The sequence below is a fragment of the Pseudoliparis swirei genome, chromosome 18, assembly GCF_029220125.1.
Source record: "Pseudoliparis swirei isolate HS2019 ecotype Mariana Trench chromosome 18, NWPU_hadal_v1, whole genome shotgun sequence".
Classification (NCBI taxonomy): Eukaryota; Metazoa; Chordata; class Actinopteri; order Perciformes; family Liparidae; genus Pseudoliparis; species Pseudoliparis swirei.
Window position 1 is genome coordinate 2,566,259 of NC_079405.1, and position 15,000 is coordinate 2,581,258.

Consider the following 15,000-nt stretch of genomic DNA (forward strand, 5'->3'; position numbering starts at 1 on the left):
ACGCCAGGTACACGCACACATGCAACAGGTAAACACACATATGACAGGTAAACACACACATGACAGGTACACACACATATGACAGGTAAACACACACATGACAGGTACACACACATATGACAGGTAAACACACACATGACAGGTACACACACACATATGACAGGTAAACACACACATGACAGGTACACACACATATATGACAGGTAAACACACACATGACAGGTACACACACACATATGACAGGTAAACACACACATGACAGGTACACACACACATATGACAGGTAAACACACACATGACAGGTACACACACACATATGACAGGTAAACACACACATGACAGGTACACACACACATATGACAGGTAAACACACACACATGACAGGTACACACACACATATGACAGGTAAACACACACATGACAGGTACACACACACATATGACAGGTAAACACACACATGACAGGTACACACAAACATATGACAGGTAAACACACACATGACAGGTACACACAAACATATGACAGGTAAACACACACATGACAGGTACACACAAACATATGACAGGTAAACACACACATGACAGGTACACACAAACATATGACAGGTAAACACACACATGACAGGTACACACACACATATGACAGGTAAACACACACATATGACAGGTAAACACACACATATGACAGGTAAACACACACATATGACAGGTAAACACATATGACAGGTACACACACACATATGACAGGTAAACACACACATGACAGGTACACACAAACATATGACAGGTAAACACACACATGACAGGTACACACAAACATATGACAGGTAAACACACACATGACAGGTACACACAAACATATGACAGGTAAACACACACATGACAGGTACACACAAACATATGACAGGTAAACACACACATGACAGGTACACACAAACATATGACAGGTAAACACACACATGATACACACACATATGACAGGTAAACACACACATATGACAGGTAAACACACACATATGACAGGTAAACACATATGACAGGTACACACACATCAGGTACACACACATGAGGTACACACACACACATCAGGTACACACACAAACATCAGGTACACACACACACACATCAGGTACACACACACCGGCCCTGGACGGGTTCCTGGCGTCTCACCTGTACAGGAACATGAACTGCTCCTTGTAGCGCGTGCGGCCGAGACGGCTGCTGATCTTCAGGGTGTAGTGATGCTTCCCGTTAGCTCTACACACACACACACACACACACACACACACACACACACACACACACACACACACACACACACACACACACACAATACACCTCCTCTTGCCTCCTGCCTCTTGCCCCCGGTGGCCACTAGAGGTAATGTCTCCGGGCGTGACTAACAGAAACAACGCGTGCACCTACCTGTTGAGAGCATGCAGGAATGTTCGTACCGACTCTCCCGTGATGTCCACCACCTCCAGGATCACGATGATGTCATAGCGAGACACAATCTGTGGGGGGGGGGGGGGGGTGTAGGTTTGGTCTTTTACATATTTTACTTCTTTGAAAACTGTAGGGCTGCAATTGGAGCAGGTGATTGTGTGTCAAGTCCTTTGTGTGTATCTGTGTGTGTGTCTGTGTGCTCTTGAACCTCTATGTCGGTGGGGACTGCGACCTGACTGCAGACAGACCCATGGGGACTCGGGTCCCGGTGGGGACCTAAAATGAGGACCCCGTGTGTGTGTGTGTGTGTGTGTGTGTGTGTGTGTGTGTGTTCTTTTACTTGAACCAGGATATTGAGGACATCTGGGTCGGACACTTTGTTTTTCCCAAACTTCTGGATGTTGAACGATGCAACTTTCATGGTGGCTGCAGAGAGAAAAAATACGAGAGAGACGGAAGAGAAGAGAAGGGAATAGAATAGAAGAGAAGAAGGGCCACATCATTGTCAACTGAACATGCACAGGCACGTCTGGTATTACTGTATGTGTGTGGGTGTGTGTGTGTGTGTGTGTGTGTGTGTATGCGTGTGTGTGTGTGTGTGTGCAGCCTAACCTGAGGTTCAAGCAACAAACTACACACTGTAGAGACAGAACATAATCCTTTTTTTTTTTATAAGTACACTAATTAATATGAAATGAAAACAAACAGACATGACTTGAAAATTAAATTCAATTAAATTAGAGGTGAATTTGAATTTTGAAATTTTATCAGCACTTTAAAAAACTAAATAATCGCCAGAGAAGAAGAACACAAGGGGGAAAACGGGGAAAAGATATAACGGATTAACTAAATAAATGAACATTTTAAAACGAACCACGGGAACAAAACATGCAGTGAAATTATGAAAAAATACATATTAATTAATTAATTAATTTTCATCGCATTTATTTGTACATATAGAAAAAAATACAACTTTTTATTAATCAAGGCTTTTAAATAAGTAATTTTATAAATATTTTAATTTAGTTTTTGAGCATTTTTGATTTGCAGAATTTTTATGGACCAAATTAGTGAATTAATAAAATACAAAACATATTCTTTAAACTCCCTTTTCTGTTCATATTTATGTTGTAAACAGCATTAACGTGAACGTATTCGCTCCTCAAACCGTCACGCATGAAGGCCGGAGGAAAGCGTTGTTCCAGACTCGTCCCAACAGGTTTAGTCACTAATCTGCCCGACGACCGTCTACCTGCAGACATCTGCTTCACATCAACATTCAGGAGCCGGCGGGTCCGGTTCCCCTTTAATCTGAAGGAAATGCCTTCTGCGAACAGATGTTGAAATATTACTAAAGACCTCACGTTGCTTTAGGACCATGGAGAACAGAAAACGCAGTTATGTCGTTAAAATAGAGCAAAAGCTCCTAAAGTATGGTGCATTACTATAAATTAAACATTCCAGAAAGGGGACTAGTATTTTCATTGTACTTCCACCTTCACCGGCTGAATTTAGTTTACTGCATTTTATTATCATTTGGCAAACTTTTAAATTGATAGTAAAATTACATTTTTATTAATGAAATACTCTTCATGGAGTATTTTTACTTTGACTTAAAGTAAACGTATTTTCATCTCAGCGTGATAATCCACACAATGCCCAGCGGAAAGTAGGGCGCAGCATAAAAAACAAGAAACCATGAATATATTTATTTAGGTAATTATTTATTTCATTCATTTATATACTAAGAAATATATTTATTTAGGTAATTATTTACTTTATTTATACGTGGAGAAATATATGTATTTAGGTTACTATATATTTTATTCATTTATATTCTAAGAAATATGTTTATTTAGGCAATTGTTTATTTTATTTATATACTAAGAAATATACTCATGCAGGTTATATATTTTATTCATTTATATAATAAGAAATATATTTATTTAGGTCATTATTTATTTATATACTAAGAAATATATTTATGTAGGTTATTTATTTTATCAATTTATATTGTAAGAAGTATGTTTATTTATGTCATTATTTATTTGATTTAGTTATATACTAAGAAATATATTCATGTAGGTTATTTATTTAATTCATTTATATAATAAGAAAAATATTTATTTAGGTAATTATTTCTTGAATTTCTTTATATTCTAAGAAATATATATTTTTAGGTAATTATATATTTTATTTATTTATAAACGAAGAAATGTTTTTATTAAGGTAATTATTTATAATAAGAATAAGAATAGTTTAGACAAAGGCGGGACAAAGTTATATTACGAGAATATATAACTATATTTTTGAAAGAAAAATAATCTGAAAGATATGATCGTACGGTTGATATTTTCATTTAATTTCCATGTCCTAAAACCTCTGATAATAATTAACATTTCTCTCTTTTTTCTTTTCTCATAATACTATAAGTTCTCTGCAAATTCATAACAATCCTTATAATTTATTTACTTTTACCTTGTATAAAAATTAAAAAAAGAATAAAAACGTGACCCGATAACTCGCTGAGTTTCCATCTAATAAAACACGGCCTCATTAAAGGAGTATACCGCCAGGTAGGCGTCATGAAAGGTGTGAGTTGTAATCAGCTGTCAATCAAAGAGGACGAGCCTCTTCAGGACCTGGAGCGCGCTGAACTTCCGGCGTCTGTCGAGTTATTAATAAACCTCGTGAGTCATCGAGGAGGAAGGCGATGCAGGAAGTACACCGGAGGCGGAGCAGGAAGTACTTCACCAAGTATTTATACGTCTGTCTGCGGCCCTGAAACATTTCACAGGCGTGTAGTTTGTGAAATAGTCTCGACGTTTAAAAAATCGTGGCGAGTTTCGAACACGGAGTCAAAAAGTTGCGTTTTTGTTTTTCAGAGTTTGAAGGCTCGAGTTCGGCTCATTGGACGCCGCCATCTTGGTTCTTTACAACCAGAGAATGGAAGAAACCGAATTTAGATTGTAGAGGAGGGACGGCGTGGTAGAGACCTGTCAATCACCTGTAGCCCCGCCCCTAAAGCGCCCCCTGCTTCATGGTCTGTGTGACTCTAAATGACCATAAAGTATAAATGATGACATCATGCTGTATAGAAGAAGACTTGAAACTAGAGACTGATTCATAAACTCATGTTTAATATGTTTACTGAGGGAATACATCAAGAGAAGTAGAGTTGTTTTGTTTGTTTTTTGTTGTTTTTGTTTTTTTCTTTCTTTTTTTTCAGAAAAACTCTGACTTTATGATGTTATGTCCATTGTTTTGTCGTCTGCATTGTTTATTGTCCTCTAGGTGTTATGTCTATGTATTGTCTTTTGTCTTAAAATAAAGAAATAAAAAAAAAAAAAAAAAGAGAAGTAGAGTCACTATATAGACTTCTATACAACCAGAGGAGCCCCCTGGTGGTCAGGAGAGAGAATGCAGCTTTAACACATGAAGCATAGACTTCTATACAACCAGAGGAGCCCCCTGGTGGTCAGGAGAGAGAATGCAGCTTTAACACATGACGCATAGACTTCTATACAACCAGAGGAGCCCCCTGGTGGTCAGGAGAGAGAATGCAGCTTTACCACATGAAGCATAGACTTCTATACAACCAGAGGAGTCGCCCCCTGGTGGTCAGGAGAGAGAATGCAGCTTTAGAACATGAAGCAGAGACTTCTATACAACCAGAGTAGTCGCCCCCTGGTGGTCAGGAGAGAATGCAGCTTTAGCACATGGAGCATAGACTTCTATACAACCAGAGTAGTCGCCCCCTGGTGGTCAGGAGAGAGAATGCAGCTTTAGCACTCGCATGAACCAGTTAATATCTTATTTGTACCCGATTCATTTAATAAAATGACACCTTAAATTCCCGGCTGTGTTTTCAAATATTATTTTTCATACATTTGGAGTCCAGTGATAAATGGATCTACAGATAAGATTAACAAACAGAAAATGGGTAAAATCAACATAAATAATGACGAAAAGATAGGAAGACATTATTTCATAATTTAATTTATCCAGTTCAAGTCTCTTAAATATTTCCTGTTTTTTCTTTAAATATTTTTTTCAACAACAGCTTCTTTCTTCTTTCATGACGTCATGAAACGTTTTATCCTTCATCACTCAGAAGACACGTGACCAAGTTTAACTGCCTCAGAACATGTTTGTCAAGTGTTGACAAACATGTCCTGAGGCGAGCGAGCACACACACACACACACACACACACACACACGATGGTGTTCCTGCTGCATTCATGGTCATGTTGTTATTCCTTCATCAAATCTCTAAATTAAAACCTCCCCGTTGGTGACGAGGCTCTAAAAGGTTTCAGTTTAAGAAGTTATTATTTTACTTGCATTAGTTTCCGTCTGAGTCCTGAGCTCCTTCGTAGTTCTATTGTTTCCTTTAGGACGTGAGGAGCGAGCCACCTGAGTGCTCAGGCTGCAGGTGTTTCCTTCTCTAAAGCCACAGAGTATTTAGAGGAGAGGAGCTCACCTGCTGCAGGAGAACCGCTTTACTCAGAAAAGATCAGAGAATGAGAAGAAAGTTAAACCGCGCGAGGACTCCACCGAGAAGCTGTGTGTGTGTGTGAGGGGAGGAGGGGGAGAACGCATTGTGGTGATCAGGGGCAACGTGATTGGTCCAAAGCCAACCAATAGGAGAGAGGGCAAGAGAGAGAAAATGGGGAGAGGGAGTGAGAGCGAGGGAGAGAAAGAGGGGGACAGACAGAAAAGGGGGGGGGGGGGAGAAAGGAGGGGGGAGAGCAAGACAGAGAGGAGAGACAGAGAGCGAAAGGGGTGGAGATAGAGAAAGGAGGGGAGGACAGAGAGAAAGGGGGGAGAGAGAGATGGGAGGGAGAGAGAAAGGAGGGGAGATGGAGGGAGAGAGGGGAAGAGAGGGTGACCTCTGACCCTCTCCGTGTTCAGACTAGATTCTTAGAAGTTTTCATCAATGTTCAAAAGCTTTGAGCCAACAGTCGATAAAGTTTCTCTTCTCGGTGAAACTTCTTCACTAAAGTTTATTTCTCTAAATTAATAAAACTACAGCAGATTCAAACCTTCAGTCACTGAAGCTTTAAAAACCCAGAAACACATTTATTGATCTTCAAAGCCGCTTCATGATTTAGATTCTTGAGATTTACAGAAATAAAGTGACAAACGGTAAATACAAAAAAAACTTTATTAGCATTTCTGTCCTGACGGGGACAACGGGGCGATGTGGAGACGAGACCTTCGGTTCTAAACCGGCGTGGAGACGTTCGGGCAGCCGAGGAACCTCAAATCAACGACGTCATTGACGTCCCGAAGCGTTCTATTAGTTTTCTCTGGTGGGCACCAGGGCAGGTCTTTGAGTTCGGAGGTTTCGGATTCTCCACGGTCAGCGAACGCATCTCCAGACGGGAAGCCGGAAAACAAGGCGGGGGGGGGGGGGGGGGGTCGCGCTCTTACTTCTTGCCAGATTTCTTGATGCCGCTGCTCCCTGCAGGAGGAGGAGGAGGAGGAGCACAGCGCGGTTATTAGTGCATCATTAAAACCTCCATTACTATTATGAGATAATGTTGCAGCTCCGTCTGAAAGACAATCATTTAATTTAAAACAGGAGAAAAGTCAAAATGATGCATTCAAAGTGTTCCTGAAATAAAAAAATACTAGAATTACAATATATATATATATATATACACTACCGTTCAAAAGTTTGGGGTCATCCAGACAATTTTGTGTCTTCCATGAAAACTCACTTTTATTTATAAATGAATTGAACATTTCATAGAAAATATAGTCAAGACATTGACAAGGTTAGAAATAATGATTAATATTTGAAGTATTAATGTTGTTCTTCAAACTTCAAGCTCAAAGGAAGGCCAGTTGTATAGCTTATATCACCAGCATAACTGTTTTCAGCTGTGCTAACATAATTGCACAAGGGTTTTCTAATCAGACATTAGTCTTCTAAGGCGATTAGCAAACACAATGTGCCATTAGAACACTGGAGTGATAGTTGATGGAAATGGGCCTCTATACACCTCTGGAGATATTTCATTAGAAACCAGACGTTTCACCTAGAATAGTCATTTACCACATTAACAATGTATAGTGTGTATTTTTGATTAATGTTATCTTTATGGAAAAAACAGTGCTTTACTTTGAAAAATAAGGACATTTCTAAGTGACTCCAAACTTTTGAACGGTAGTGTATATAACCTCAATGTGTAAAGTCTCTAATGATGTCAAACAGATGCAGGGCTGTAGAACTACTCCAGTAAAGTACCCCAAAGCACTCTGGGTAATGTGTGAAGATGGCGGTTCCAGACTTACCCATAGGGCCCTTCCCCGAGGCCTTGGCCTTCAGCACCTCCATGGCCTTCACGTCGTCCTTCTGCTTCTGCTTGAAGGCGACGTCTTCCTGCAGGGACAGCGCGGCGTGGTGGAGCAGAGCCATCAGTACACAGATGTGCAGTTTTCAAAATAAAAGATCAGGGGACACAAACACCAACTCGGGTACATGCAAATACAATGACATTTGAGTTGGAATAATAATAATATTAGTTTGATTATCTGTTAATGAAAATATTTGCATTTGTCGGAGAGAGAACTTACTTCATCCATTTCCTTGGACTGTTTCTTGGGCGCCTTCAGCGGCTTCTTTTTGCCTCCTTTGGACAATAAGATAATAATAAAGTTCATTAGCTCACATGTAAATAACACATTCAACATATTAATCTCTTAACCCTTGTGTTGCCTTAGGGTCATTTTGACCCGAATCAATATTACACCCTCCCCCCGCTTTAGGATTAATTTGACCCCATTCAATGTTTAATGTCGGTGTTCTTTCGGTTGTCAACAAACAAACATAAAGTGCCTCACACTTAAACTTGGAAAACAATATTAATTCTAATAATTTTCTGGAGGTTTTAATTGCTGGCGTCAAATTGAACCCAAAGGGTAAAATATGTTAGTAAATATAAAGGTAACAGGAGGGTGAAACATTGAATCGTGTCAAAATGACCCTAAGGCAACAGGAGGGTTAAACAGTCTGTTTGATAGTCTATGTCAGGGGCCTCAAACTCATCTTCACCGTGGGCTACATCAGCATCACGGCCTCTTAAAGGGCCGGTGTACCTGAAGCGGTGTTTAAACTACACCCGGACATATTGTTAAACAACTCTTTGCATTTGATTATTGGAGTAGAAATATTGTACACAAGAACATTTCTCTAATATTATAACACAAATCCATCTAATTTGTAACCTTCAAAATAAAAGCACAGGATACAAAGGTGATCGTGTGTCTATCAAGCCGCCAGGGGCCTCATACAATGACGTGGTGGGCCGCATTCGGCCCGCGGGCCATGAGTTTGACATGATTTAAATGATGATAAATGAAATAATAACCTACGACATTGCGTTGGTTTCATATCTTATAATACATGCGAGCTAAATTTGATATATTTATATAGATGTTGTAGTCATCCACAAGGCGAAAATGTGTGTTATAGTATTTATTATATATAATATTGTGTTTAAATCATCCATTCGTAAGACACATTTTAAGCCGATCGCAATGAGTCCCATGTGATCAATAAATCGTTTTTGCTTTGCGTGTTTTTCACTAAAAAACACCCACAATTTAAAGAAAGTGTCATATTGTGAGCGCAGTCGTGACGCGGTGCGGCTCGCGCTCCCGTCCGCCGCCCGTTAGCTCGCGCGCTAACGCAGCCGGTAAAACACGCGGCGAGGCGGTTCGTCACGGGGCCAACACGTCGTTAATGACAGTCAAATAAAACAGAGTCTCACCTTCTCTGCCGGACATGTTTCAAAGTTGTCTGAGTGGTTTTTAAGTAAAGAAATCCACGTTTTTTGTTTTTTGAATACTGCGAATGCAGCCGGCTGTCGTTCTTATCCGCGCCGTCAGGACCCCTGGTGACCTCCGAACTCCGGAAGTGGACTGCCCGCTTATATGCCTGAACGAACAGTTAGCTTAGCTGAGTTGTGTCATTTGACCCGGGTTAGCCTTAAAGAAAACCGTGTCCATGTGACATGCAGGCCCTGACAGCAGTGAGGATATCAGGTACGTTTATTTATCTAACTTGTGGTGTTAATTAAACTGTCGCAGGCTTTTTTAAATGTAGCTTAAAACATGTGAGCGGCGTGAAGCTAAAAGCTCGTGAGTGATGAAGCAAGGAAGTGGACAGGATAGTCAGATAACCTTGAAGGAACATTCATATGTGGCGTTCAAGTATACTTAATATATACTATATATTAATGATAGTAGGCCCTGTACACATTGTCCTCCTCAGTCTGATTATTCATTTGTTGTATCGGTCAGTATTAGAAGTATGGCTTGGTAACTACGGTGGAGGAGGAGTGGTGCAAACAAAAGATCTATATTTATATATTTATATATATTTTATTTTTACATTAGTTTTCTTCCTTCCTATATATAAAATAAATGTATTTTATGTATAGTAATATAAAGTACTAATATATATATATGTATATATATATATTTATTAGTTGTATATATATATATTAGTTACATATTATATATATATAATATTTATATATAATAATATATTGTATTACTATAATAATAATATCTAATATAAAGTACTTATATATATATATATATATATTATGTTTACATTAGTTTTTTCCTTCCTATATATAAAATAAATGTATTTTATACATAGTATTAAAAAAGTACTAATATATATTTATATATATATTAGTTATATATATGTATATATTAGTTATATATTATATATATATAATATATTATATTACTATAATAATAATATAGTAATATTATATATATATATTAGTACTGCATTAAGCATGTTGCATAATAAAAGTATAATCAGCAAAATCTTCCTAAAATATTCAAAGTAGCGTTAGTCAATCCAGAACAATATCCCCACTGACTATTATATTGTTATATTAAATCATTAGAATGTTATTTATTATGCATGTATGTGGAGGTATCTTCCTTTTGTAGTTGGTTGACGTGGAGCTCATGTTGAATATAAATTAATATAAATTAATGATTATTCTCATCTGCCGATTGTTTTCCCTGTTAATCGACAATTACCCAGAATCCACCTGACACCTCCACCGTGTTCCTCTTGTCCAAGAAACAGTCAAAACACAAATACTGGCGTCTTGAGGAGACGGAGACATGAATGTTTGGTATCTTTTTCTTAAAAAAGAAAAAAGACTCAAGAAAAATCTTGATTTCTAAAGTACCTGGTAACTAAAGATGAATGATCGTAGTTAAGGAAAATGTAACACCTTTCTCTCTGAGATGTAGTTTATTTGAACAATAAAGTGTCATGAGACGAAAATACAAGTCTAAGTACCTCAAATGTGTTCTTCAGTACATTATCTGAGTGCACGTACGTACATTCAAGTGGACGGGCAGTTCGGTCCTCGGCGTCGAGGCGGTCCAGTTATTCGGATCGCTTTCATGAAAAACTCAGAAACATATTTAGCAGTTGTTCGTCGTGGACAGGGCGGCGCCTTCACGGCACAATAACATAATAATAATATTATTTATCGACCGTCTCGTTTACATGTTTCAACTGTTTTCAATTGTTTTGACCTGTTTTACCTGTTTCAACTGTTTCTCCTCTCAGACGGTGTTGAATCTGCGGCTGCAGCGAAGGGGAAGCGTTCCCAATGAGGTACTTGAGCCCGATGTAGCTTCCAGAGAAAGACCCCACCAGGTTTTTGAAAGTCGAAATCTCAGTTCCCAAAAAGTTGGAATCTCAGTTTTCAAAAAAGTTGGAATCTCAAGAGTTTTTTTTTTAAAGTTGGAATTTCAGAGTTCTTCTATTGGAAACGATAAACAAAATAAAGTAAATTCAAAACCCAGATCGATTGGATGACTCAGAGGGGGCGGGGCCTAATCCTCGGTGTCTTCGCAGGTGCAGAGGGGCTCAGGTGTGCGTCTGGGCTCGAGGCTCGTGCCGTCCGACCCGCCTCTCCCAGCCCGGCGGGTTCTCTCCGGTCCGAACCTACAGCGCTCAGACCCCGCCCGCCCCCCCGCCGCCGCCGCCCACTGACCCCGCCCCTCCCGATGGGAAGGGCGGAGCCGCGGTGGTGAAGGAGCGCGCCCTGGCCACGCTGCAGGTACAGGGAGACGCTCTTCATCTCTAACTCTTCACCTCTCACGTTATTCTCATCTGACGCTCCACAAACTCTCCTCCAGCACGCCGGGCAGCTCGGCCAGCGCTGGGGTCAGAGGTCGGCCCGGGCGGCCACCGCCACGGCCGACCTCTGGTGGGGGAGGTACGAGGAGTTCGTCGGGCTCAACGAGGTCCGAGGGGCTCAGTCCCAGGTCACTGAGGTGGGTAGGAGGCTGTGTGTGTGTGTGTGTGTGTGTGTGTGTGTGTGTGTGTGTGTGTGTGTGTGTGTGTGTGTGTGTGTGTGTGTGTGTGTGTGTGTGTGTGTGTGTGTGTGTGTGTGTGTGTGTGTGTGTGTGTGTGATGACCTCTCGCTCCCCCTCCAGGCCGAGGCGGCCTTCATGGTCTCCAGGGCGATGGTGCGTGAGGCCCACGGCGGCCTGGAGGCCCTGCAGCTCCGGCTGAAGGAGGTCCGGGACCGGCTGGACCGGGTCTCCCGGGAGGAGGCGCACTACCTGGAGCTCGCCACGCTGGAGCACAAGCTGCTGCAGGTGAGAGGAGGTCCATGTGGGCCGAGGCCACGCTCACAACACACTCCTTCCTTCCCTCCTTCCTTAAAGGAGACGCCTTGAGACCTAGACGTATTCATACAGGCAGTTATGTCTTCCTTCTTTCCTTTCTGTCAGCCCTCATTCCCTCTTTCCATTCCCTCCTTCCCTCCTTTCTTCCCTCCCTCCCTCTTTCCTTCCTTCCCTCCTTCCCTTCTTCCTACTCTACTTCATTCCCTCCCTCCTCCCCCCCCCCTCCTTCCCTCCCTTCCTCCTTCCCTCCATCCTTCCTTCCCTCCTTATCTCTTAAATAAAGTAGATGTTTTTTTATGCAATAGCGTATCCGTTGACCCTGATTCATCGTGAACCTCCTTCCTTCCCTCCTTCCTTTCCTCCCTCCCTCCCTCCTTCCAGGAGGAGCGTCGGCTCCGCACGGCGTACGAGAACGCCGAGGGCTCCGAGCGGGAGAAGTTCGCCCTGTTTTCGGCCGGCGTCCGCGAGAGCCACGAGAAGGAGCGCGCGAGGGCGGAGCGCACCAAGAACTGGTCGCTGGTGGGCTCGGTGCTGGGGGCCCTCATCGGGGTCCTGGGCTCCACCTACATCAACCGGGTCCGCCTGCAGGTGAGCGGCGGTACTGCCGGGCCGGGCCGCCGCCGCCCCCTCCGGCTGACGGCCCTCGTGTGTCTCGCCCCGTAGGAGCTGAAGAGTCTCCTGCTGAAGGCCCAGAAGGGCCCCGAGAGCCTCCAGGAGGCCCTGCAGGTCCAGGCCGGGGACCACCGGGCCCAGCAGGGCGAGCTGCGGGCGCTCATCGACGGCCTCGGGGCCGCCCTCGCGCAGAGGGGCGTCGGCCTCCGGGACGCGAGGGCGGCCCCGCCCCCCACGTGGCCCCTGGAGGCCCTGAAGGACCTGCAGGTGGGCAACAAGAAGACGGAGTCCATTCTGGAGACCCTCCGGCCACAAGTGGGTCACCTGGGGGAGGGACTCGGTCGGGTGGAGGCGGAGCTACAGGCGGTGAGGAGGCTGATGGAGACGCAGGTGGCCCGGCTGCAGGAGGCCCGGCTGCAGGAGGCCCGGCTGCAGGAGGCCCGGCTGCAGGAGGCCCGGTTGCAGGAGGCCCGGCTGCAGGAGGCCCGGCTGCAGGAGGCGGCCCCGGTGAGACCGGTAGGTCCAGAGCGAGGGGACCAATGGGAGCCGGCGGCGGCGGCGAGGCGCCTGGAGGCGTCCCAGAGGACGCTGGGGGAGCAAATCAGGACCAACACTCTCTACAACGCGGCGTTCGCCTACAGCGCCGCCGCCGTCACCGTGTCCGCCGTCTACCTGCTGACCAGAGGAACCGGCTGAGACCGGTTTGGGGCCCAGAACACGACGTCCACCGGGTTTCTGTAATAAAGGATCCGACTCTGGTCTCGAGATAAACATCAAATCCTTTTTATTCTGATTATTTCACGTCTTGGTATCATTGGAACTTTTAGAAGGTTTTTATTTGAATTTTTTTATCCTTAACTGTGATTTGTGATAATCAGGATAAAAAGCATACGGGCAAAATCTAACAAATGAATAATGGATCCAGAGTGAGGTCACTCGGTGAGAGACGTCCTTTATTTAGAGACGTTCAGCCTGAAAGACCTGAAGACCCATAATTAATTACATTCACAATATACAACGAGAGTTGAGACGCGTTTCAGCTTCTTTTTATTCTTTTATAAATTACATGAAGGATTATGAATCTTCTTTCATCGCCTAATTATTTCTGCATTTCAGAGATTCCCCCCCTTGTTTCCTTGTTTCCTTAATTGAGTCAGAACACGGATATTGTTTCACACTCGACATATTTTCTGTTTTATTGTTGAACAGTTGAGCAAAGTAACGATTACTTTAATCATCAATTAATGAATTAATTCATATATTTTTTACCTTTTTAAGCGTTTTGTCTGAATAACAATCTTCACATTTTAGCTGAATCATGAATAGATTTATATATATATATATATATATATAATTTTTATATATAAATAATTTATATATATATAGATTGAGGCAATATTTCATCAGCGGTTACCTGTGGAAGACTGTGTTCCACCGGCCGCCAGCAGGGGGCAGCAGCGCAGCTCGTGAGACGTCTCAGTAACAGCTGTTAAACGTTCCAGACAAAGTGTCACGTGACGTGAGGGAAAGACACAAAGTGTCAATATTTAACATTAAAAGACTTTATTGAACCTTCAAGGAAGAAATTAAAATGTTGCAGCAACAATAGTATATAATATAATGAAGTCATGATACATTGTGTTAGTATGGCGTATAATATGGTATAATATTGTATAATATGGTATAATACAGTGTAATATCGTATAATAGTGTAATATGTCATAATACGATGTATCATGAAAATAAAACTGTAAAAACAAACTTTAATTTGGTCTTAAATTATTTTATATTCAGACTTTTGTATAAATCATCCAGTTATTAATTAAACATGTAAAAGTACCCAGACCCCTAAGAGGACCTCTGAGAGGACCCGGACCCCTGGGACCTCGAAGAGGACCCGGACCCCAGCTTCGGAACAGCTGAGCCGTGGGTGTGTGTGTGTGTGTGTGTGTGTGTGTGTGTGTGTGTGTGTGTGTGTGTGTGTGTGTGTGTGTGTGTGTGTGTGTGTGTGTGTGTGTGTAAATAAATCTACTGCAGCAGGGAGTGAGGGAGGAAGGATGGAAGGAGAGGAAGAGATGGAGAGACAGAAAGAAGAACTGTGTTTCTCTCTGAGTGTAAATCCACTGCAGCTGCTGGGTCTTTACTTAGCATGATGACGAATGGACGGCCTCCACACACACACACACACACACACACACACAAACACACACACAGGCTGCCATGCAACAAGTCACCAAACACATTCACCCATCCA

The 15,000-nt window shown here is 42.4% G+C and overlaps 2 protein-coding genes across 2 annotated transcripts in view; one reads left to right on the forward strand and one right to left on the reverse strand.

The window, feature by feature from the left end:
• LOC130207842 (deoxyribonuclease gamma-like) overlaps positions 1-5,987 on the reverse strand; it is a 29,186-nt gene extending 23,199 nt beyond the window's left edge. The window contains exons 1-4 of the mRNA XM_056436564.1: positions 5,790-5,987; positions 1,786-1,871; positions 1,425-1,513; positions 1,170-1,256 (exon numbers count right to left, since the gene is read on the reverse strand). Of these exons, the coding sequence (XP_056292539.1) occupies positions 1,170-1,256; positions 1,425-1,513; positions 1,786-1,866 (257 nt within the window). The 5' untranslated portion in view covers positions 1,867-1,871; positions 5,790-5,987. The remainder of the gene's footprint in view (positions 1-1,169; positions 1,257-1,424; positions 1,514-1,785; positions 1,872-5,789) is intronic.
• A 3,253-nt stretch (positions 5,988-9,240) lies between these two features.
• Positions 9,241-13,524, forward strand: ccdc51 (coiled-coil domain containing 51). Its single transcript, XM_056436424.1, has 7 exons — positions 9,241-9,500; positions 11,065-11,112; positions 11,356-11,560; positions 11,640-11,777; positions 11,940-12,104; positions 12,516-12,722; positions 12,798-13,524. Exons 2-7 carry the CDS (start codon positions 11,108-11,110, stop codon positions 13,440-13,442), a joined length of 1,365 nt encoding a protein of 454 aa, XP_056292399.1. The 5' UTR covers positions 9,241-9,500; positions 11,065-11,107; the 3' UTR covers positions 13,443-13,524.
• Positions 13,525-15,000: the final 1,476 nt, after the last annotated feature.